This window comes from Mesoplodon bidens (genome assembly GCF_964165515.1).
Source record: "Mesoplodon bidens genome assembly, contig: HAP1_SCAFFOLD_1087, whole genome shotgun sequence".
NCBI lineage: Eukaryota > Metazoa > Chordata > Mammalia > Artiodactyla > Ziphiidae > Mesoplodon > Mesoplodon bidens.
The window spans coordinates 39605-62991 of record NW_027672667.1 but is presented as its reverse complement, the minus strand read 5'-3'; the positions used below and the strand labels follow the sequence as shown (position 1 = coordinate 62991).

The 23387-nt window shown below is 48.5% G+C and overlaps 1 protein-coding gene and 1 long non-coding RNA gene across 2 annotated transcripts in view; one reads left to right on the top strand and one right to left on the bottom strand.

Moving 5' to 3' along the window:
* Positions 1-240: 240 nt before the first annotated feature.
* On the bottom strand, positions 241-9813 carry LOC308609843 (NUT family member 2G-like; the record flags this gene model as incomplete). Its single annotated transcript, XM_081259135.1, has 4 exons — positions 241-945; positions 3978-4101; positions 5061-5775; positions 9582-9813. The coding sequence occupies 4 exons, from the start codon at positions 9811-9813 to the stop codon at positions 241-243; spliced, it is 1776 nt and encodes a 591-aa protein (XP_081115261.1).
* An 8578-nt stretch (positions 9814-18391) lies between these two features.
* Positions 18392-23387, top strand: part of LOC308609844 — a 35903-nt gene continuing 30907 nt past the window's right edge. Inside the window, exons 1-2 of the long non-coding RNA XR_014014360.1 lie at positions 18392-18731; positions 22783-22857. This is a non-coding gene — a long non-coding RNA (uncharacterized lncRNA). The remainder of the gene's footprint in view (positions 18732-22782; positions 22858-23387) is intronic.

Genomic DNA, 23387 nt, shown 5'->3' with positions numbered 1-23387 from the left:
CACCTCCCTAACCCCCCCACAATCCCGCTCCCCCTCCCCACCCTGGTGGTCCTGCCCCCCTCCCTTCCCCCCACATCATCCAGGATCAGCACTGGGAGGAGGAGGAGCCCCTAAGCTCCCCAGGGGGCTGCCCTGGGGCCTCGCCCTGGAGGGCCGGCCCAGCTGTTCCCTACTGGCTGCAGTGCTTCTTCCTCCTCTTCCCACGCTTCTTTGTGTCAAACGGGTCACGCTTTCTCTTTCTCAGCTGTGAGGGGCGAGCCAGCCCCAGAGCCAAGGCTGGCCTCCCAGAGACGCCGAGGCCGGCCTCCCAGAGACGCCGAGGCCAGCCCCGGGGATGGGCAGCTTCTCAGCAGCGGCTGGGCGTCCACACAGAGCCCGCTTCCTCGACTTGGGAGCGGCTGGTGGAGCTGGGCTGAGGCCTCTTCTCTGAGAGGAGGGGGACTGGGGAGCACTCTGGGCCCCCCAACCTCCAGAGGAAGCCAGGGCTGAGACATGTGCAGGACTGAGGGACATCCCGAAAGGCACCAGTATATGCTGAGAGTCTACGATGAAGACGCTTTGGAGCACTTCCTCGTTCTCACTGGACCCGTCCCTGGGCACTCGGGCCTCCCGAAGAGGAGAGGCCTTTCTGAGAACAGACGCATCCCTGGATCTCAGTAGAGGGCCGGTGCGCCTTTGAGCCTGGGGAGGGGAGAGCCGTACGGGCCGGAATATAGAGAACTCCTGACGTCCTCCAGAGGGAACAAAGACTTTGGGCCTGCACAGGGCAGTGTCTGTTTGGATGAGCCTATGAAGAGCCTGAGAATCAATCTCTGGTGGGCAGGCTTCATCACTGACCCCTAGATGGGGGTCTTGGTCGTGCCTCTGGGCACCTTGGCCGGCGTCGGACTCAGAAGGACTTGAGGCCATTCCGGGTGCACTGTGACTCGGGGCTGCCCGCACACTTTCAAGGCCAGGAGTCGTTTCTGCACCAGCTGGTAGGAGGGAGAAGGACAGTGACGGCTCCACACACACGTGTGAGAGGAGGAGCACTGGGCAGTGGGACAATGGCCCTGGGGGGGAGGAGGGGACGGGCGACCCCAGGACTCGAATCCAAATACAGACACTGTGGCAGTCCTGCCATCCTCCTGCAACTGATTCCGAGCTTTGTGACCTTCCCTCCCCTCCCGGCTCCCCATCCTCTCCTTCCTTTCACCCTGCACTGCACCCACCCCAGAACGGGCCCTTCCCCATGCCAGGTGTCCCAGGCAGGGGAGGGATGGACAGCGCTATGTGGCCCTCCTGTTCTGGGGCCCTACCTCTCCCCTGTTCACTGGGGTCCCTCTGTGCCCTGGTCTTCCTGAGTGTCCCTTGTGTCCCCTGTTCTACCGGGGATCCCTCCCTCCTCTGGCTCCCCTGGGTCATCTGGGTTCCCCTGTCCCCTGGATCACCTGGGGTCCCCCTCCCGTGGGGTCCCCTGGCTCCCTGAGTGTCCCTCTCCCTCCCCTGTCTCACTTCTTCGGGGGTGAGCCCTTCCTCCTGCTCCAGCTCCTTCTCTAGGGCCAAGAGATCCAGCTGTGGGTCTGGGGAAAGCAAATCTGCCAGGAATCCAGGGTGAATGACTGCCTCCACCTAGAACAGAAAGAAGAGGCTGTGAGCATCCTCGGCCAGGAGTGGCCTGTGAGACAAGAAGGCCAGGAGGGAAAGTGAAAAGCAGAGACCCACCCCACTCTCCTCCACAAGGCGGGGATGGTCAGCGCGCACACACACACACACATACACACACGCAAACATGCACATACACAGTCACACACAAAAGAGCACATATACAGAGGCACAAACACAGACACAAAGGCATACACACAGATAGACACAAACATATACACACAAACATCTGCGTAAACCTCCCCTAACACCAGGCTCAGGAACAAGGAGCTGAGCTTAAGTCCCAACGGCCTGAGCAGAACCCAGATCTTGGGTGCTGAGAGTTCCATGCCCTGGCATCTTGCAGACCCCAGTCTCCAGGCCTAGCCTACTTTGGTGACAAAGTCCTCCTGGGAACACAGCTTGTCGATATAGCTTAAGAGATCCGGGTCTGAGTAGGTGCCGTCCTCTTCCTGCTGCAGCTCATTTCCGTCCTCTCCCCATTCTGCATCTGAGTCGCCTGTGGCTGAGTGGACGGGCCCCACCAGCGCCTCCATGATGTCCATATACTCCCTCACAGCCTCAGGTGGAATGTCCTCGGGTGCCTTGGGCTCCGGGGGTCGCTGGGACCCGTGTGGCTTCGGGCGGGAGGGCTGGGCCCTGGGGCCGGACATCCTGGGAGCACAGGCTGCGGCAGAGCAGGAGGAAGGGAAGGAAGGTGAGGGGCTCCCGGTCCACCTCCTGACCACCGAGCGCACGCTGGTGAGGGCACTGTTGGGGGACATTGATGTGGGTGTGGGGGGGTCAGGACCACCTGGAGCTTCATGCACAGTTGGAGGGGGGAGGTAAGGGGGCATCTAAGAGAGTCACATATAAGGAAGTGGGGAACCTCCAATTTTCCAGGGGTGTCCCCATCAAGCCCACTTCTTAGGCAGACTTTGTGTGCAGTCCTTTGACAGGGAGGCGTGAGAGAAGTTACAAGATTGACCAAGTCAATACCCCGTAGTAACAAAGGGCATCTGAGATCCCACCCCCCACCCCCTGCCTCGGTGGCTGTTTTGCTTGAAAGACCAATGCCCCTGTCTTGAAGGAAAATGATCCACATGGGAAGAGTGGCCAACCCTGGGCCCCTGTTACCTGTGCGTTCAACTCCAGTGGGAACCTGGGTGGCCGGCTGAAGGCCCACTTTCGGGGCTGGGGGCCCCCGAGGATCCAGCTTCGGTGGGGCTGGAGGAGGCAGGCCCTGCGCGCACTGCATCCACCGCAACTGCTGGATCTGCATCTCCTCCTCTGCCTCAAATTGCATGAACCTGGGGTGTGACGGAGGCACAGGCCATCCTGAGAAAATGGCCTGGGTTCTGGAGCCCAACAAAGGCAGCCAAGAATGAGGGATTGGGAGAGGATGTGCCTTGGGGCTGTCAAGGCCCTGTGAGGTGCTGTCCACAGCAGAGAGCTGCTCCTGGAACTGATACAAGATCTGGGACCCTTCCTGCCTCACCAGCACTGGAGAGCATTCAACAGCATAGAGCCAGGTCGCTGCATTGAACCAGGTCAACGGGACACGTGGCTGACCCAGGGGGCACCCTCCCCATGCCCCCCATCCAGAGCCACATGAAGGGCTGACAGCCAGAGGCTGGAACAGGCATGTGTTCCCCACAGGGGTCCTTGCCCAAATCCAGGACCCTGGGTTGGGACTGAGAGTTCTGGAACGTAGACCTGGAGACAGGGCTCAGGAGAGGCTGGACGATGTGGATGCTGAGCTTAGAGGACAGGCCTTCCTTTCCTCTGAGAGGTGCTTGTTTGTTTGGTTTTGTTTCTTAAGCCAAGGGGATTACCGTGGAGCAAACACTGGAAGGGCCAGAGACCCTTGGGCTGATGACAGCTGGCTTCCCCAGCCTCTTGAGGGATGCCAGGGTACCCACTCAGGCCACTTTTCGTGAGGAGAGGGGGTCCCAAATCTATGTCAGTGGCCGCCAGCCAGCCACCACTAAGGAAGCAGCAGGCTGGCGGGTGGGCTCTTTCCCCAGCCCAGCCCATATGGCCGGAGTTGGACCCCTACTGGACTCACAGCTTCACCCTGCCCCGTCCTGAGACCTTCATGTGAGGGCAAGGGTAGGTCAAACTCAGGGGAGGGCAGAGCTCGTGGTGGAGGAAGGACAGAAGACCCAAACTCTCAAGGTGAGGGAGGGGTTTCTGGAGGACTGTAGGGCCTCTGGGCTGCGGGCCCCCCGTTCCGAGCGACAGCCCTTCTCCTTTGTCCTCTCTGATGAGCACCCCCACGGCCAGACCCTGCCCTCACCCACTCGCCTCACCCTCCATGTAGCCCCTGGGCCCAGGACGCTGACTCACTTTTGCGCCATCTCGTAGTAGATCATCCGGTCAGAGTTGCTAATGTGCTGCCATTCCTGCACGGCCCTGCACAGTCCCTCCTCCAGTGTCATGGTGGGCTTCAGGCGGGCCAGGGATCGAAGCGCTGGGCTGTAAGCACTCGGGGTTAGTCTCTGTGCCCAGCCCAGCCCCCACCTGCCTGACCCCACCCACCAATGTGGACCACACATCACTCAACACAGCATGACTGAGCAACAGGAGAGTGAGAGGCAGGTGTCTGGGAGAGCAGAGACAAGCCTTCCCGGCTACGGCTGTCACCGCCTCACACTCACTCGAGGATGACCATCCACTCCCAGGCTAGAGCTGGGACACTGTGCCTTGGGGAGCTCTTTTCCTCTTCAAGGCCGCCTTTTCATAATAAAAATCACCATCATCAATGAGGCGTGGCATGTGCCAGGCAATCTGCTCACACTTCATAGATTAGCCCAAGGAGTCTTCTGCACGGTCCTCTGAAGGTGAAGTGTGATTGTCCCCTTTTTACGAGGGACCGCAGGTTTAGGATGGAAATGCCTGCCAGGCTCACAACTCTAGTGGGAGAGAGCCCATGCCCTTAGGAGAGCTCTACCATCACCCTGTTCCTAGTGGAATTCTCCACATCAACAAAGTCGAGGCGTGCATGAAGCGCTCTCCTGGGCCCCGCGCTCCTCCCCCTTCTCCGAAGTGACCTCCCCCGGCCACGTACACTCAAGTGCTGTATGAAAGGAGACGTCAGCACAGGAGAGTGTGGCATCCACTCCTTGGCTCCTCAACTTACACCACGACCCTCTCTGACTGCAAGTCTTCAGGCCGTATTACCAGGAGAATCATGGAAGAGCAAGCTGGCTAGACTCACAGGGGGGTGGGGTCAGTTGAGATAAGGCACATTTCAGTCATGATGTCATGGACTGGCAGGCTCGCCCGTATGACTGACAGTGTGCCTTCTCCTGGCGTGGACATCGCCCTCACACCTTGCTTCCAGTATCCCTAGAAACCTAACCTGCGAGTCCATCCCCAGTTCCTCTTTATCTAAGAGCTCCGATAAGCTCATGACCCCCTGAGCGTTCACTCACATGAGAAAGCAGGAAAGAGCTTCTGCATCAGGACTCTGGGGAAGGTGTCTCCGGGCCAGTGGCTTGAGGCGCTGCCACCGTCGGAAGTTACTGTACACGCTCTGGTGGTTAGAGCAGTCCTCCTGCGAGGCATAGGGCTGGTTGGTGTCCAGGCTGCCCTCCCTGGAAGTGCCATGTGGCCATGGCCCAGAGTTCACTGGGCGAATGTTAGGGGCCATCTGGGCAGCTGGTGGTGGAGCTTGAGGAGGAAAGCCTGGGGTCCAGCCTCGCTTGCCAGCCTGAGTAACTCCAACAGCTGGAGCAGTCACAATGGTCTCCATCGCAGGGGTTGCTAAGAATATGGGTGCAGGACATGCAGCACTCCCGCTGAGGGCCCCTGGAGCGCTCCAGTTGAGGGGGCCCTGAGGAACGATAAAGGTCTGAGTCTGGGGGGCCTGCACTGGCCTCCCTTGTGACCTGACTTGTACAGTGAAGTTGCAAGCCCCAGGGGCACTGGGGCCACAGCCACCATTAGCCACCAAAGGCATCCTGGGGAAAGCTGGCAGCCGCAGGCTGCTGCCAGGAGGGAATGCGGGGGTGATGAGAGGTGGCAGGTGCTGCTCCCAGGGTGGCCAGTGCTGGGCGCCAGGAATGGGTGGAGGAAAGGACACTGCCGTGAAAGTAGACAAGGAGGCACCGGGGTTCATGGTGACATCCGTTCCCAGCACTGCAGATGCTGTTGAGGCAAAGGAAAGGAGTGAATGGAGGAGGAAAATGGGCAAGTGGGACTGAGGCTTTCTGCGGCATCAGAGTGTAAATCTCCACAGATGAGAGACTCTTGGACAAGGGAAACTGCAGCGTGCAAATGTCTTCAAGTGATTTTCATGCCCTGACTTCCAGTTGAGAATTATTCCACTGGTGACCCCACGCCCATCCACCAAGCTCCCTGACCCCTGCCTGCCGAGAAGAAATTGCCTCAGCAAGCACTCACTTGGAGAGCCTCCCTAAGGCACACCCTGGCACCTAAGCCTCACAGGCTGTCTCCCAAGACCTGGAGCTGTGTGGACATCTGCTCTGTGAGAAATGCCCCTCAGCCGGCGTACTAGCAGGTGGGGCCTTCTGCAAGGTAAGTTCTAGGCCCCCAAAGGCCCTTTGTGGACAGGCACTGTGTAAAATATTAGGGCCCCACCTCCTCCTCAGTCCTCCTTTTCCTGATGCTCAGTATAAATCCCCTCTTTCTTTCCTAGCCTCACAAAACAAAACAAAATGCTGGAAAATATCTCTAATGGAATCCTGATACAAACCCATGACACTGGCCCAGAAAGCACCTGCATCTCCGAACAACCCACAGCAGATACGTAACATGGGCCAGGTCCTGCCACCCCTTCCCCAGTGCCCAGAGTTACTGTCATCAGTCAGGAGTTCTGTTCCTAGGGGCTTGGGGTGGTCTGAGAAGTAGGCACGTGTCCCTTAGATTCGGTCATTTCACAGCCAGTGATGGCTGCAGAGGATTAAACAAGGGCCAGGGAATTGTCATGTTACATTGGTCATGGGAGTATAGACTGCCTGTGGTCCTTCCCCTTCCAGCTCCCAATAACGGAGAGACAATCTGAGATGCAGGCATAAGCCAGATGCCATGGCGATCAAGTTGTCTGAAACACATCCCTGTTCAGGAGAACAAGGTACACACCACGGTGCACCTAACTCACCAGAACAGATGTCATAGGATGTTTAATAGTAACACAGAAGATCATCTTCCTGATCCTGGGCTACACTCCTTCCCCCTTTAAAAGAGGAAGCAGGCTTCATAGACATTCCACCCGAAACAACCCCACTCCACATCTGTTCCCTGTCCATGAAGGAGTGACCTGAAATAGGAACAAACTCTTCCTCTCAAGGCAGCCTGAGGGTCCACCATGAGATACTGGACAAGATGAAGTAGGTCTGAAGTACTGCCATTCCACAAAAGGAAGAACAATTAAGAGCAACTCAGGAACCTGAGCCCTCTCTTGGCTGAAGTTACTCGTAATGGTTGCCCATCCCCTGTTGAATCCAAGGCAACAGTTACCTGAACTGACAAGTGAGCTCTGGGCTGGGAGGAGTGGACGAGGTGTGGGCTGCGGCAGTTAGAGTAACCCCCTGCCTAGCTCTCGGAGAGGACACTTCACTGCAGGTGTGGCCACACACAGCCCCATTGAATAGTTTTCTCACCAAGACCATCTCTCCCCACAGCCCCCTGAGATACAGTATGCTCCTGTTCAAATCCCTTTGAAAGATATGGTGAGGCAAGCTTCAGGTGCCTCAGGAACACAATACAGCTCTAGGCTTTCCTCATGACCCTCCCTGTGTCACCACCAGGACATCACACACATCCTTACACACACGTTTCAAAGTGGCTTGTCTCCCTTCTAGAAAGAATCAGACTGTCTGCTGCCATCCTTTCTCCATAGCCAGGGCAATTCCTCTGGATCCACCTCCAACGACCCCTCCTCCCCAGGGCAGTCTCAGGTTTCTTCAGGCTCCCCAGTCTCCCCAGGTGAAATGTCCTTGTGCGTCCAGTGCTCTCTTCTCCCTCTACTTCAGTCCAACTGTGTGACCACAGTTAAGTGTAACGTGTGAACCTGAAGGATGTGAGGATGGCAGGGTCTCTGAGAACACACCCCCAGCCTATAGGCTTACCTCCTATTGAAGCCATCCTGCAGGCTTGGGCACGGACTACTGCTGCCTGGTAGCCTCAATGAGAAAAGTCAAGACCAGGAGCCAGAGAGCGACCTGCTTCAGCAAACGCTCGGGATCCAAGTCAACGAGGGACACGTTTGAAAGTAAACCGGAAAATGCGGGCTGAACCGTTCTGCGGTGGGGGAGGGGCAGAGGGCACGTGGGTCGGGGTGGGGTGGCGTGCGCTGGGGGGACATTCCACGAGGGCTCTGGCAGGTAGGCAAGAACCGGAAGTTCCTTCCACCTCCCACAGTGGCAACACAATTGGCGTGTGCCTCTTTAGGCAGTTTATAAACTGTTGTTTTGATTCACGGCACCGAGGTTGAGCATGACAGTCCCTTCCTTTCACGTCTTTATCCATCAACCTAGGTTTTTGGGTGTGTTTTTGTTTTTGTTTTGCGGTACGTGGGCCTCTCACTGTTGGGGCCTCTCCCGTTGCGGAGCACAGGCTCCGGGCGTGCAGGCTCAGCGGCCATGGCTCACGGTCCCAGCTGCTCCGCGGCATGGGGGATCTTCCCAGACCGGGGCACGAACCCGTGTCCCCTGCATCGGCAGGCGGACTCTCAACCACTGCGCCCCCAGGGAAGCCCTGGAGCTTTTATAATGAAGGAAAACGTAAATGATTTGCAACCAATAACTTCATACTAGAGGAATGGTGAGGCAAAATATTGTACCCAGGCACTCGAGAAAGGCAGGCTTCCTTGTTGCTTCCTCCCTTTGTTCAGTCATTCAACCAATTATTTACAAGATTCTCACTCATAATTCTGATACAGTATTTGAAGGACTCTTCTCAAGGCCACTGATACAAAAATTGCACTGTGCAAAAATTAGCCAGTCCCAATACTGCAATCACTTTTGTAATACTTCAAAATCCTACACCCCACAGACAGAGATAATCAAATTAGCCCAAATGTAACTTGGGAAGACCAGTCACAGAAGGGAGTATCTAAAAGTCCTTTGGATCATGATCTCTGACTATTCCTGCACAGAAGGTGGGGGCGGGCATTGACTACTGAGAAAAAACATCTCTGGACATGCATCACAAGCCTCAGAAGACAGTTCATCTTCCACTCAATCACGAAACATTAAAGAAACGAAGAGATACCATGTTTGTGTCTTGTGGAGTTTTCAAGTCTGCACTTGGAGGCGCTTAGTGCTGTTACATGTGAGGGGTCTTCAGAGGCATCCTGTTGAGTGAGAAATGCTCTAATCTTGCATTTGACCAGAAAGCGGATCTGATGATTGAAGTTTCTTTGGGAAGTATTACAAAGTCAGGTCAGTAAGTTGATCCCGCTACTATTTTTGTTGTTGTTGTTTTATTGTCAACTGAAATTCTGCAAGATATTATAAAAAAGGAGGGAGGGAAAATAAAATTGTTCCCATACTACCTGTTGAAATTGGCCCAGATTGTCAACTCTTTCTCAAAATTATTTTTAAAAAAACCCCAAAACCGTACAAAGGAAACACCTGTGAACACGGAGAAAAAATATTCTAGTAGAGTAAATGCGTTGGAAAAACTCTAGGAACGGAGTCAGGAGACAGTATCTTAAGAGTGTTGCCCAGGTCTGAAATTCTTTGCTAGCATTGTTCTTTAACGGAAACTTCAGGTGTGCTAGGAAAAAGGACCTACTGTTTTTTGAAAGGCATTAACAAGAACCAAGGAACGGCAGTCCAAAGGGCATGAAAGTACTTGCCCCAATTTGAGGCTACTGTGCTTAACAGCGGAGCTCTCCAGAACTCTTTGTAGCTAAGTGCATGGGTTTCACGAGTGCAATATAAAACTCACGAGTGCACATTTCACAAGCGCTGGTTTTAAGAAGAGACCATCACGAAGGTTCCCAGCGAGGAGCGTCGCCAGAGAAGTTCCGCAGCTTGCCCGACCCTCCATTTCTGTCCTCTCCTGCAGAGACCTCCTAGGCCCGCGCACCCCGCGCCTGCACGCCCGTGCAGGCCTGTGCACGCCCACTGGGGCGGGTCTCTCGGGCACGCGGACCGCCGTCCTCCAACAGCTCCCGGCGTCTGCTGGGGCAGTTTGCTCCGGAAGACAGGAGCGCATGCGGGAGCGCGGAGGGTGGGGCCCCAATGGCTGTCCGGCGGGGGAGGGGCCTGTCATGGCGGCCTGTAGAGTCAATTCTAGGAATCCTGAGGTAAGGGGTACGGGGACTTTTCACCCCTCAGGTGTCACCGCTCTGCACTGTTGTTCACCCTGTGGGTTATTTGTGCCCTTGTCCATGTAAGGAGACTCCCCACAATGTGGATTCACGCCCCCATAGAGCTCGATTCCCTTGAGATGTTTACCCCAGGATTATCGGCACCACTGGGGAGCCGGCTGCATGAAGGGTTCAGTGATTGCGGGGCCTACAGTGGGGGCTAAATAGTGTGTGCGAGCTATTAAACAGGTGCCGTTCTAGTCTGCGCGTTGTGAAGAGTACAAAAGCTAGAGGGAAGTTCTTGCGAGTTGAAAACCCTCATCTGGTTCCGAAGGTGTAGCTCAGGTGATTGGAAAATGAGTGAAGATGGAAGGAACACACTCATCGTTTCACTAGTGTCTTCCTTCTTATCATAAAAACATCAGTCAACACTTAGGTTCAAACTGCATTCTTTTGTCAGTGATGCGAGCAACTTTGCTGAATGTGGTAATAAACATGTATTTGTAGTCTGGTGTCAAATCATGATTGATTTGCAAGCATAGATGGGGTCTGTACATACTTAATTGGTTGGTGGGAATCTGATAGGTAGTCAAATGTGTGGGTTGGTTTTGTCCGTGGATATTTATGTTTGAAGGGAGGTCATGCCTGTGTTTTTGTGAGAGTGTGTAAGAGTGAGCGTTGTATTTGGAGGGTGTTGAGATGTGACGCAGGCATACTCAAGGAGTTGGTGGTTAGGTGTTTGTAATTTGGTGTTTGGGGAATATGTTTACATGTGTTTTTTTCACCCCTGAATTTGGGGATTTGTGTGCGTGTAATGGTGGATTTGGAAGGATTATCTGCATATGCGTAAGGGCCATGTCAGGAAAAGTAGTGGTGTATATTACTTTGGGTGTCCAGTCTGTTAATTTTGTATATTTGGGGAATGTAGGCTGATCATTTGTGTATTCAGGGCATGTTGTATGGTTATGGGGTGTTTGTGGGTGTGCATTTTCAGGAGCTGTGTATGTATATTTGGATGTGTAGAGGGCAAGTCTGTGACTATTTTATGGGGCTGGTGGATGTTGAATGTGTAGGTATGTTGTGTTTGTATGATCCTGTATTCTGCAAGATGGCAGAGTTCATTCTGTGTGAGAGGTTGGGAATATGGGGTTATGTATACGCCAGTAGTGTGGTACTGTATGTGTATTTGGAACAAAGGGTGTATAGGGTGACATTATTGTCTATTTGTAGTGTACTGGGTAATCGTGGTTCTATTTGGGACTTGTGGAGAGTTGTGTGTTAAATGAGTTTGTGTGTGTATTCAAGGGGCATGGCCACTTGGAGGAATATTTGCTGAGGCTGTGCATTTGTAATTTTCAGTAGGAGCCTCTTAGGCTTATGTATTTTGGGAAGTGAGTATATGTGTATCTGATAGAGAGGTGGGGTTCTATGTTTCTACAGGGAAGATGGACAATTGCATTTGTATGTATTAGAAATATGTGATACGGGTATTTGTTAGTACTTGCATATGTGTGAGCTGGCTCCTGATAGCTAGGGATAATTTGATATATGGAAGTTGTTTCATAAATGGTTTGCTGGAGATATTTCCATGTATCTTACTTGTGTATTCTAATCCGTGTGCGTGTCCATCATCAGGTGCATGCATTATCAGAGTTTGTTCATAAGGTGTGGAGTTGTTAGGAGTATTCAAAGTGTATTTCTTTGGAGAACGCTAGGGTGTTTATACATGTGTTTGGTAGGAGTAAGAGGTGGTCTGTCTATATATTCAGGGTGAGGGTAGAAACATATATATATACACACACACACATATACAGTTTGTATGTTTGAGTAGTGGTGGGGAGCTTGTATTCTGGAGAGGTAGCATAATGTATAGTGTTTGGGAGGGGATCCATATGTTCAGGGGTTAGGAATATTTGCATGTGTGTGTCCATAGGTGTGTGAGAATTGTGTATGTATCTTAGTAAGACTGCAGAGGTTGTCGGTGTTTTTCTGTTTTGAGTGTGTCTGAGCATTTGGGGTGTATACTCATGAGTAGTTTGTGGATGTGTGTATTTGTGATTTGTGAGTGTAGCAGGAGGCTTCGAGTCCTCTATGTGTCTATTTCAAAATGTAATGCCTGAAGGATTTAGTGGTGTTGCTTGTATGTGTGTTCTCAGTATTAGTGAGGTGGACTTATATGGACAGTTGACCCTTGAACAACATGGGTTTGAACCACACGGGTCCACTTATAGTGGATTTCTTTTTCAGTAACTACTACAGGATCCATGGATGCAGAGCCACTGCATGGAGGGTTGGCGCCCTAACCCCCAAGCTGTTCAAGGGTCAGCTGTATTTGATAAGTATAGATTATTTGTGTCTGTGTGTGTTTTTGAGTTCCTGGGGCTTCTGGGGTATGTATTCTGTGGGACGTGAGAGTTTAGTTTGTGTGTTTGGAAACCAGTAGGCTGTGTGGGTTCTGTGTGTGTGCAGGAGTCCTGCAGTCTATGTATTTTAGGGCCGTGGGATTGCATATGGGTCTTTTTTTGGGTTGCACATGAGACAGTTGTGTACTTGGTGACCCTGTGTGCTTAGGTACTCAGTGTGTACATCTGGATGGCATATTGGTTGCACATGTTTGTTTTCAGGCCCATGTTGTGTGTGTATATATAGTTGTGAGAGTGGAATGTGAATATTCAGGGTGAGTAAGGTTTCATCTGTAAAAATTTAGGTAGTAAGAGGTGGTCTGTTTGTGTATTTATTCAGGGTGAGGGTGTGTGTTCAGGAGATATATATATATATATATATATATATATGTACAAACACAAATGTGTATGTGGTGTCCTTTTGGTTATATATCTGTGGTGGGAGTTGAGAGTTCTCCTTGGGGTGTAAGTGGATTCTGTGCACATATTCACAGGAAAAGTTATGGGATGTGCTGGAACTGGTTCATACTGTCTTGGGAGAGTCAATGGTGCATATCTCTTCCCAGCTGTGTGTTTAGTGATGTCAGGTGGGTAGCTTGAAATTGGTCCTGCTGGGAATATTTATACCATGTAGATACCATAAGTGAAGTCTTTCCCGCCTTTCTCGGAGAGCTTTTTATCAAGCACTTAGCAGCGTACCACTGATGTGCGTGTTTGGATTGTGTATGTATGAAGCAAGAATATTTGGGCATCGGTGGGTACGTATGGGACCCTCATGTGAATTGTGAGTGGGGCATCTGGGGCTATGGGCCCTTGTATATGTGCATTGACCCTGGTAATTATGAATCATTGCATTGCTCCTATCAGGTTGGTCTGTTCTTTAGGGCCAGAGAATCCCCACAAATGTTGATTCCCAGTAGAAATCATGCAGATGGATACAGGGGTGTCTGTACCTTAGGCAGGTGGACACTCCTTCAGCATTTGTGTGGTCCTAGCATCTGGGTCCCTAGAAGGGGGCGCCTGGCAGACAGATGGCCATGCAGAGCAGAACCTTCACAGGTGTGTTGTTGGCATGACAGGCAGCAATCAGAAAGTCATGGGGCTTCCTGGATAGGAGGTCAGATGACCAAGGGCTCTCCCAGGAAAACCCCCTGAGAATCAGTTGGACAGCTACAGGCGTTCCTGGCTCTTCTGTGGCACAGCGGACGTGCAAGGACACCCTCCACATGGGGTCCAGAGCCATGTGTCCCTGAGCCCAACTGCCCCAGGGTGGTGGGAACTGTTGCATATCAGGCTGGTCAACTGTATCACTAGGTCTCAACCAACCTGTCTCATGGAAACCTAAGTCCTCACGGATAGGCAGGACCTCTAGGGATCACTGAGCTGACAAGGACAGAGGTAGGGAGGCTTTGTCACTGAGGGAGAGTTGGGGACTGAGACCTGGAGAGCCTGGGGAGTCCCACTCTGAGGAGATGTGGCTCTGATGTTCCCAAACCCTTTAGACATGTTCTCTGTTCTTTTCTGAAGGCTCAAGATGCTTCTAGCAGTGGGAAGCTTATCTCAGTTTCATGTTTCTCTGATAGCATGAACTGACCCTTTTATTCACTCTTCCACATCGAGCTGCAAACCCATCAGAGGGAACCATGTGATCGTTGTAGCCACCAGCTGACCCCACAGCCACCTTGTGCCTGCCTTGGACCCACCCAAGCATTTCTGAGCCTTCTTTATGGTGAGTCTTGTGGCCTTTTCTCCCTCATTGTGACTCCTCCTGCCAATAAAACATGCTGTGAATGTTAACAAAAGGAAACCTGCACTAGAATTGGAGTCTGGAAGGCCCGTAGAGGGAGCTCTCATGCCGTGCCACTCATCATCAATTACCCCAACAGGAAGAGGTCATTTACTGACCCCAAAGAGGAAGTGCAACCACTTTACTACCCCAGCTGGAGGAGGGAAGACTTCCTTCCTGGCCAGCAACAAGAAATAGAAAATAGAAATAGCTAATAGAAAATTCCGCAGTTTAGCCAATGAGACGCCGTTGTCACCTGAAGTTTTACTTTCCTCCAGTGAACTTTCATTTTTTCCCTTGATGATGACTTTCTTTCCTTGTCCCACCCTCCTTACTATACAAGTCTTCTGGGACTTCCCTGGTGGTCCAGCAGCCAAGACTCCGCGCTTCCAATGCACGGGGCATGGGTTCGATCCCTGGTCGGGGAACTAAAATTTCCACATGCCATGTGGCATGGCCAAAAAAAAAGAAAGCCTTCCATGTTGTGTAACCCGTTGGAGTATCTCCCTTTCTATCAGATGAGATGCTGCCTGATTCATGAATCGTTTAATAAGGCCAATTTATTCAAAATTCAAAGTAAATCTTCCAATTTACTCAGTTAAATTTTGTTTTTTAATACATTGGGGGCATGCAGAGGTGGCCACTAACAGTTTAATATGTATCCGTCCAGAAATGTTCTGTATAAAAATATGTATGTGCACTTTTCTAAAATCCACTCTTATGATTGCTACTGCTAACAAGATGATTTTATGATTAAATGCTTATCTTTTTAAAAAGAAAAAGGTAAATATATTGGTGGCAGTGATGGGATCTGAAGCAAATTTCTGATAACATTTGGGACAAGGAGGAACAGGTGTGGTGCCCACAACTCCTTTGAGTTCACTGTCTTTCTTGCCATTCCTGAAGGTTGTTGGTAAGCTCCTCTTGGTTTGAGCTCCATTCTCTTTGCGTTTGTGCTCCCAATCTAACTGGCTTTCCTTTACAGGGCAGGTCAGTTTGGCTGGTAGAGGATTCTCCTTGAGGCCAAACCCCTAGCCTTTCAGATGGAAATTCCCAGGACACAGTAACATCTCTTGGTTATTGCCAGTATATTTTTTGAGTGGTAAAACATAGCCCCTAATTTTGTTCCCTGGATTCCACACTGGGCACTGCTGACAGTGTAGTCTGCACTTGCCCATCTGTTTGGAATCAGCCCCCAGTTTCCATGCTTGGAGCTGTTGGTGGTGGCTATAGTTCTCCATTTTGTTTGGAATCAGTTTGCAGTCCGCCTTCCTTGGGATTTGCCGTTTGGATCTTTTTCCTCAGTCCAAGGATCCCTGGGAATCGGTGGTGGTGCATACCAGGCCTTCTTTTGTCCAGGACATAGTAACATCTCTTTGTTACTGCTGATATATTAAGGCGCAGGTTTTTTGTGTGTTCTTTTGGGTTGACAAAGGCTAGCTAAGGAAATGAGATCCTTTATCGCCCAAGAGTTGAGAATGCCAGCTTCTGGCACACCTGCTTATTTTATATTTAAGAACTATGGTCCTGGAGGTTGTAGATATTTAGAAAGATGGAAAAATTATACTAATATTGATCTAGAATTACAGTGGTCATTGTGGGGCATGTTCCAGTTAGACAAGATTGTACATTTAAGGAAAACACTAGAGAGCAAGGGTTCACAGATTGCACAGGGAGAATGAGATGCCTGCTTTACTTGGTATGTAAAAGTTTACAGACGGTTTCAAGATTCCAAAATAGCTTCGTTTAGAGACTTAGAACAAAAAGCTAATGAAAAATTAAAGGGACAAAAGGTACCTGAGACAAAAGACCGTAGGACGGATGTGACTGCAGACGCACCTCCTACTGTCCCCCCCTTTCCGTTGTCACCCGAGGACTCTTGTGTTACTCACTTCCGGTCTGAAATACTTCTCTATTCCAAAAAGAATATTTAACAATTGCCATTTAAAGTAAAACTACCTGAGGTTGCAGGTGAGCCCCCTCAGGTGTCCTTTACCCCTTGGTCAAAGACTGAACTGAGAGCTGTAGTCAAAGAATTCTCTACACCTTGGAGGAACCCCCAACATTTTTTAAAGAACTTAGAGTCACTGTCAGGGCGTATGTCCCCAAACTGCTAGATCTTTATCCACTTGTACACATGTTGGTAGGACTGGGGGAAGCCCCAGAATGGATGTGGGAAGCAAAATGACATAATCCCTAGGATGGTATTCAAGATCCTCAACCTAAAAAGGCTTGCAGAATAACAACTAACCTTTTATAAGCTATTCCTAAAATCTTCCCTGCTCACACTTCGTCTATTATTAATTGGCCTAATGATTGCTCTATTATTCACTCATACAAACAAAAGAGGGGTGAATCTGTGGAAGACTTTACAGCCAGTTTGGAGGCTCTCTTTTTACAGCAGTTGGTGTTCCAAGGAATAAAAAGGCCACTCAGCCTGCTTTAACTGCCCTCTTTGTAAGTGGATTATCTTCTGAGATGAGTGGATTGATAAAAGGGCAGAAAAGAGGGTGGGAGGCTATAGGCCTGACTGAACTCGTGACTATAGCTGAGCATTTTGAAAGGACCTTGGAGCAAGACCACAAACAGAAATCCACCAAGCTCATAGCCTTACAGTTACAACAGCTCTAAGGCAAGGAACACAAAATGACACCTGGGCCTCCCCCATTACAACCTCCTAGGGGTCCATAATCAATTTGATGACCCAAAGTTGATGTTTCATTTGTAATCAGTGAGGACACTGGAAAAAGAGGTGTCCTCAAAAGTCCTATGCAAACTCTTCACAAATGCTCTCGTATCTGTCTCAAAGGGAGGGCCCCCCGTGACCCTCTCCCCTAGTTGGCAGAACTCCAGAGGTTCTCTGGTAAACTATTAGCAGCAATGACCTTAAACAGCCCAGAGGAAAATATAATGAAAAACGGCCAAATTTTAGTTGATACTGGAGCTATGCTTTCTACTTTAAACCCCACTCTCATATTTTACTTTGAAATCTACATTAAACTCTAACCCTAACTGTAAACATAATTACCTAACCCTTTAACACCCTACCCCTAGCCCTAACCAGAGCTGTGCTTTCTACTCTAAATCCCACCCTCAAAGAACAACAGGTCCCTCTGAGTAAAGAGGATGTTTCCATAGTGGGAGTACCTAATACAGTTCAGAGAGAATTTTTATCTCAACCAAGATTCCTTTCTGCTATGCAGTATAGCCCCAGTTAATCTATTCAGTAGAGATCTCTTTTCTAACTTCAAAGGGCCAGTACATTTTGCCTCCAGTGGAGATCTCACCTTAAAATTTCCTGATCAACGTGAACCTGATCAGTTATGTTCCTTACAATCTGTCCTGGACCTAAAAGCGGAAGTTCAACAAAAGTTCCCTAATTGGATGGAGATGCCTGCAAATTTGGGGGCTACTTCTGACAGTGTTAACATGAGAAGAATAAAAAAATGCAAACCTATAAAGATTCAGATAGATGTAGCTAAACCTCTCCCTAGGTTTCCTCAACAGCTATTAAAGCCTGCTGTCATACAAGGTCCCATAGCTATTGTAGAAGACCTAATTGCCCAGGAGGTAATCATTCGTGTACTCGTCCCTGCAGCATGCCAATCTTGCCTGGTTGGAAACCTGGCAGGATGGCGATTTGTCCAGGACTTGGGAGCTGTTAATAAAAATAGTTTTTCCCTGTTTTCCTGTTGTTCCAAACCTAGCCACCCTTGTGTCACAAGCTTGAACTGACTTGAAATGGTTTACAGTTGGAGACCTTTGTTCACCTTTCTTCAGCATCCCGGAGACCCAACAGCCAATATCTACATGGCTTTACTTGGAACAATCAACAATATACCTGCACTTTTATGCCTCAAGGGTTCACTGGGACTCCTTCTTTTTTCCTCCCAAGTACTTCACCAAGATTTAAGTACCCTCTAGTTCCCTGAGAAATCAGCCTTTTTACCATATGGAGATAACCTCCTGCTGTACTCAGCTACTGTAAAGGTTCCATAAGGCATTCATAAAAGATTTCATTTATTTGCTGCAACAGTTAGCTGAGAAAGAACAAAGGAAAAATTACAATTATCCGTAGACGCTGTTCATTACCTAGGACGTAATCTAAGCACTGAAGGAATTCAGCTATCTCCAGAGAGAATTAGGCTGATACAGGAACTTCCTAGACTCACAACTAAGTGCTAGCATTGTGGATTTCTAGGTTTAGCTGGTTATTGCAAGCTCTAGGTTCCAAATTTTTCTGTTACCTCTTCCACTCTGTGAACTTATTAAAGATTTAGTTCCTGAATCCTTTGCTTGGGAAGGTAAACACAAGCAGGTTTTTATAAGGCTAAAACAAGCACTGCAAGAGCTGCCTGCCTTAGGGTTACCCAAATGATCAGGTTCAGGTTGATCCGTAAACTTTTTTTTTTTTTTTTTTTTTTTTTGCGGTACGCGGGCCTCTCACTGTTGTGGCCTCTCCCGTTGCGGAGCACAGGCTCCGGACACGCAGGCTCAGCGGCCATGGCTCACGGGCCCAGCCGCTCTGCGGCATGTGGGATCTTCCCGGATCGGGGCACGAACCCGTGTCCCCTGCATCGGCAGGTGAACTGTCAACCACTGCGCCACCAGGGAAGCCCGATCCGGATACTTTAAGGTGAGATCTCCACTGGAGGCAAAGTATATTAGCCCTTTTAAGTTCGAAAAGAGATCTCTACTTAATAGATTAACTTTAGGTTATTCAAAACCTTTTCCTTTATTTGTGCATGAAAGGCATAATCAGGCCGCGCAGAACTGTGTGAGCATGGTAGTAAACACAGGCCTATTGCCTGTTATAGCATACAACTTGATTCAGTTGCTTTTGCCTGTCTCAGGTGTCTTAAGGTTATAGCCACAACTGCAAATTTAGTGGAAGCCTTGGCAGATTTGACTCTAGAAAATGAAGTTTATTTGCAAACTCCACACCTTGTCCACAGTCTTCTTAACGCTGAATTGACATTTCTCTGCAAGTATCACTGGATTAACTTCCTGTGAAATCCTGCTTTCACCACCTAATCTTTAAACGTCACACCGTTCTCAGTCCTGCTACACTACTACCTCTGCCTCACAAAGGTGAGGGCCGTGACTGCCAGGTAACAGTGTCCCATGGGAATTCCCTGGGAGTCCATTGGTGAGGACTCCAAGCTTCCACTGCAGGGAGTGCGGGTTGGATCTCTGGTCGAGGAACTACGATCCCACGAGCCACATGGCACGGCCCAAAACAAAAACAAAACAAACAGAAAACAGTGTCCCACTTTGTGACACCGTGTCCTGAGTAAAGATGTTACCAAGTCCAAGGTTGCTCTGCTTGCTGCACGACAGGCCATAAATCGGAGATGAGGTGTTGAGGCAAGGAATATGACTTTATTCAGAAAGCCAGCAGACCGAGAAGATGGCAGAGTAAAGTCTCAAAATAACCATCTTATCGGGGTTTGGGTGCCAGTTTCTTCTATAATACAGAGATGGGGAGGAGATGAGGAGGTAAAGTAAGAAGGCCATAAGTTGTGCGAATAGCCCCTGGAATGGCCAGCCTCGGGGAGGAGATGTGTTAATTTCTTCTTAATTGTAGCCATCCACAGGTGGAAGGAGTCCATATGTTTCCCTGAACAAAGGCACTTTGGTTTAACATTCAGACAGAGGGACAGGGTTCCCCGAGGCAGGCCATTATGTACAGGTACAGACAGTATCCTTGTAGTGAACAAAAGCAGCAGAAGGCAAAGGTTAAAGTAAAAGGAACAGATCCCATGTGGAGTCCGATTTGGCTCTTCCCTGTTACAATTCCCTACTGTCAATGTCCATTCCACAGTCTTGTGGATAAAAGGGGGTGACGGCCCTTCTAATTGCTTCATCAGATGGATCTTTCCGGGAGTGTCCACCATTGGTGCCGGTGTTCCAAACGTTGGGTTTTTGGTTTTTTTGTTCCTCTCTGGAAAGTGTGTCCTTTACACCTGTAGCCTTAAAAAAATATTCTCAGCCTAAAAGTTGAGAGTTACGATCTCTTTGATGGGAATTTTGAGGGCTTCAAGCCTGGGAGGCAGCATCTCAAGTTAAGGAATTCAGCACTTTTCTATGGACGGGAAGATGCCAGAGTCTGGGCTCACCGAAATCATTCATTTGATATGTGCCTCAGCTCTCCGGGGCCTGTATCCTATATTCTCATATCCTGAGTTTCGTCAGGGCTCACCGGCTCACGTTGGGGGGCTGCAGTCGCTAATGACTGATGTGTCAGGAAATATTCCATTTCTCAGATCCTCTCCTCTTGGTCAGGATTTTGACCCATATTTGGGAGACGTTTCAGGATCAAATTTTGTCCCACGGCGCTGGGAGGCTCATCCCAGGTCAGGGGAGAATTCTTGATATGCCACTCCAGGTGCTAGTTTTTGGATTAGGCCCTATTGCTAATTAAAGATCTTCTGGATCCTCTATCTAATTATGATCCAGGAGACATTTTCCCTTGTTGCTTCCTCCTGTACCTAGAATCACACTATTACAATTATTTCATGTTATAAATGTGGTCTATTTTCTCAAGATGTTTAGCCATTGAAGTATTGTTGGAGGCCTGGTTCCATACTGGGTACTGTAAGAGACGCCAGTCTTATAAAGTAGACAGGATATAAGTAATGCAGCTAGTAACGTTAACAAAGACACAGTACAGCAGGGAGACACAAAGAGCAAACAATCTGGAAACAAAGAACAATGATCAGTATAACTACTTGTAATCCAATTGCAATAGCGAGCGACCAGAGGTACCATAACTGATTTAGTGAGCCATCCGCTGTTTCAGTGTACCAGCGGTGCGTACTTAGACGTGCATGGCTTAATCTTTGAGACAAGCATATGCTACTGGCAGGATCACCCAGGTAGAGAGAAAAAGATAAATGTTTCAATTCTGCTTACAAGGGTATAATTTAACAAATGACTGTAAATCATAATGAGTTTAAGGGGAGCGTTTTGCTTACACCTGGAAAACACAGAGTTAAAACAGTCATTTTTCAGATAGAAACCATAAAAATTATAACCATAATTATAACCAAAATTATAACCATAAGTATAACCCTTTTACCCAGGCATGTGCAACTAATCGTTTTTGTTAACAGCTTTATGAAGCCATCAGGTTTCCCATTAGAATTCTTCAAGTTCTTACCCAGTTCACCTTTATGGTTTGAAAATCAGAAACTTGTATTTATGCAAAGGTCCTTTCTATAAATCTTCTTGAAGAGGAAGCATTTTTGCAAAGGCATCAGAGTGAAACCATGACTGTGTACAATGGTGAAAGACTTAAGAAGGCACGTTTCAATCTGATTACAGTGCAATTGAGAAAGTAACGTGGTTACTGCGGTGACATGCAACACTTTCAGACAATAAAGAGAATTCTGACTGGTAACATTTTACCAGGACATACCAGATTTTAGGAACTCCATATAATCTGTAGAATACCTGTGTCATTTGGCATACAATAGAACCTAAGAAGATTTATTGCTTATTTGACAACACTTCCTGTGTCATTCAACCTAATTAGTTAATATCTCTCTTTGGGGTGTTTCAGGGGCCCTTTGAAGCACCCCAAAGTTAGCTAGAGGTCAAAGGAACTTCATTATAATTTGATTTGGGAAGTTTTGTCAAAAAAATAAGAAAAGGGTTTAAAACAGATAGGATCCCATGTCACTGTGAAACAATAGTTATTCACTTAGCCAAAGTAACAATAAAAGATTTCAAAGGCAAGTACAGAACAGATCTCTTAAAAGGTAGAAAAACTTAAAATCTGGTATCAAAGGCAGTCCAAAATCTTAAGAAACCTTGTCTTCTTAACAGAGAGAAAAGCGAAATTCAAGTTGTGCACCAGCTTACTTTTAAAACGTATTTACTCAATTAAACTTATTTTAAACTTAGTCCTGACCACGTACAGAACTCTTTTTTTCAGGGTCCACTTTCCATAAACCTTCTGTCACTTACTTTAGCACAATTCTGACTTTCAAGTGGTCAAATATCTGGAGAGATTAATTTTAGATAGACCTTCCTAAAAGATAAGTATTTTAAAAAGTTCACCTAAAGCTCTTACCTCATTTGCCTTTTCTTTCCTTAAAAGTTTCTTCACATCAAGTTATTTCCTTGCTGACAAATTTGCAACAGATATAACAAGATTTTATTTAGCTTATATTAAACGTAGGCACAATAAAAGTATTATACTTAATGTTGATGACTCTAACAGCATGTCTCTATTAATTAGATCAACAAACGAACGTTAATACCAGGTCTTAATTAATACTGACTATTTCCCAGTTCACATGAACCTGAAGCTCATGTAGCTCAGTTTCTCTTGTATTTAGAATAGTTTGGTGTGTAAGTGCTTACTTTTCTTTAAGCCAATTAAATAGAGCTCATCCACAAATCAACCTCAGCAATGTTATCCAAAGACAAAGACACATACAAGGACACAAACATACAGAGATGTCATGGTTGTCATTTCAGAATTTCAGCACTGAGTCAGGTACAGCCATGTGAAGCCCATCAGTTTAGAAAAAGAGGTTGGATTCAAATTAGGTTTCTGGCAGATGGAACAAATCCAACTCACTTGTCTAGATGGCTGAATTTTTACAGAAAAGACACTTAGGTTTTTTATTTATCCTTGATAAGTCAGTTTCTAAATTACTTTACCCTCTTTCAAAAAGGTGCATTTTAGAAAGATGGCAGAGATGAGAGTTCCTGAGAAGACCAGAAAGGACATTTGCATCTCAAAGATACAGGCAAGTTTTTCCTAGGATGACTTTGTTTCCCCTTTGTTTAATATTTACAAGCCTCTTAAGATAAACAGGGAGGGTTTGGGGAGTGGTATCTATTGGAGAGTCAATCAACTCGTTCCCCACTGTCAAAGTTCCCTGGGGCTCCTGTGGGGAAATTAGAATCGGACGCCTCAAGGCCAAGGGAGTCCCCTGGCCTCTTATAGGATGTCCGCACAAGGGAACTTGCCCTGCTGTGGATGTGGCTCCCAGTCCAAATTGGGTGGCTTGTGGAGTCTTAGATGGTGATACTAAATCAGGCTCCTGTCCTCTGGGGGTTAACACAGAAACTTCTATTTGATCCCCGTGGGTAGGGGAAACAGGAGGTGGTGAATATGATGGCGGCATGGGGGGAGGGTGGGCAGGTGGAACAACTGCCGGTGCAGCTTGCTGTTTTGCAAAACACTTCTAACTGCGAGATCCTATAAAAATTGAGTGAGCCATTTAGGGGCTACCGCCCTTGTGATCCTATATTTTGGGTCCACACCCTATTACAA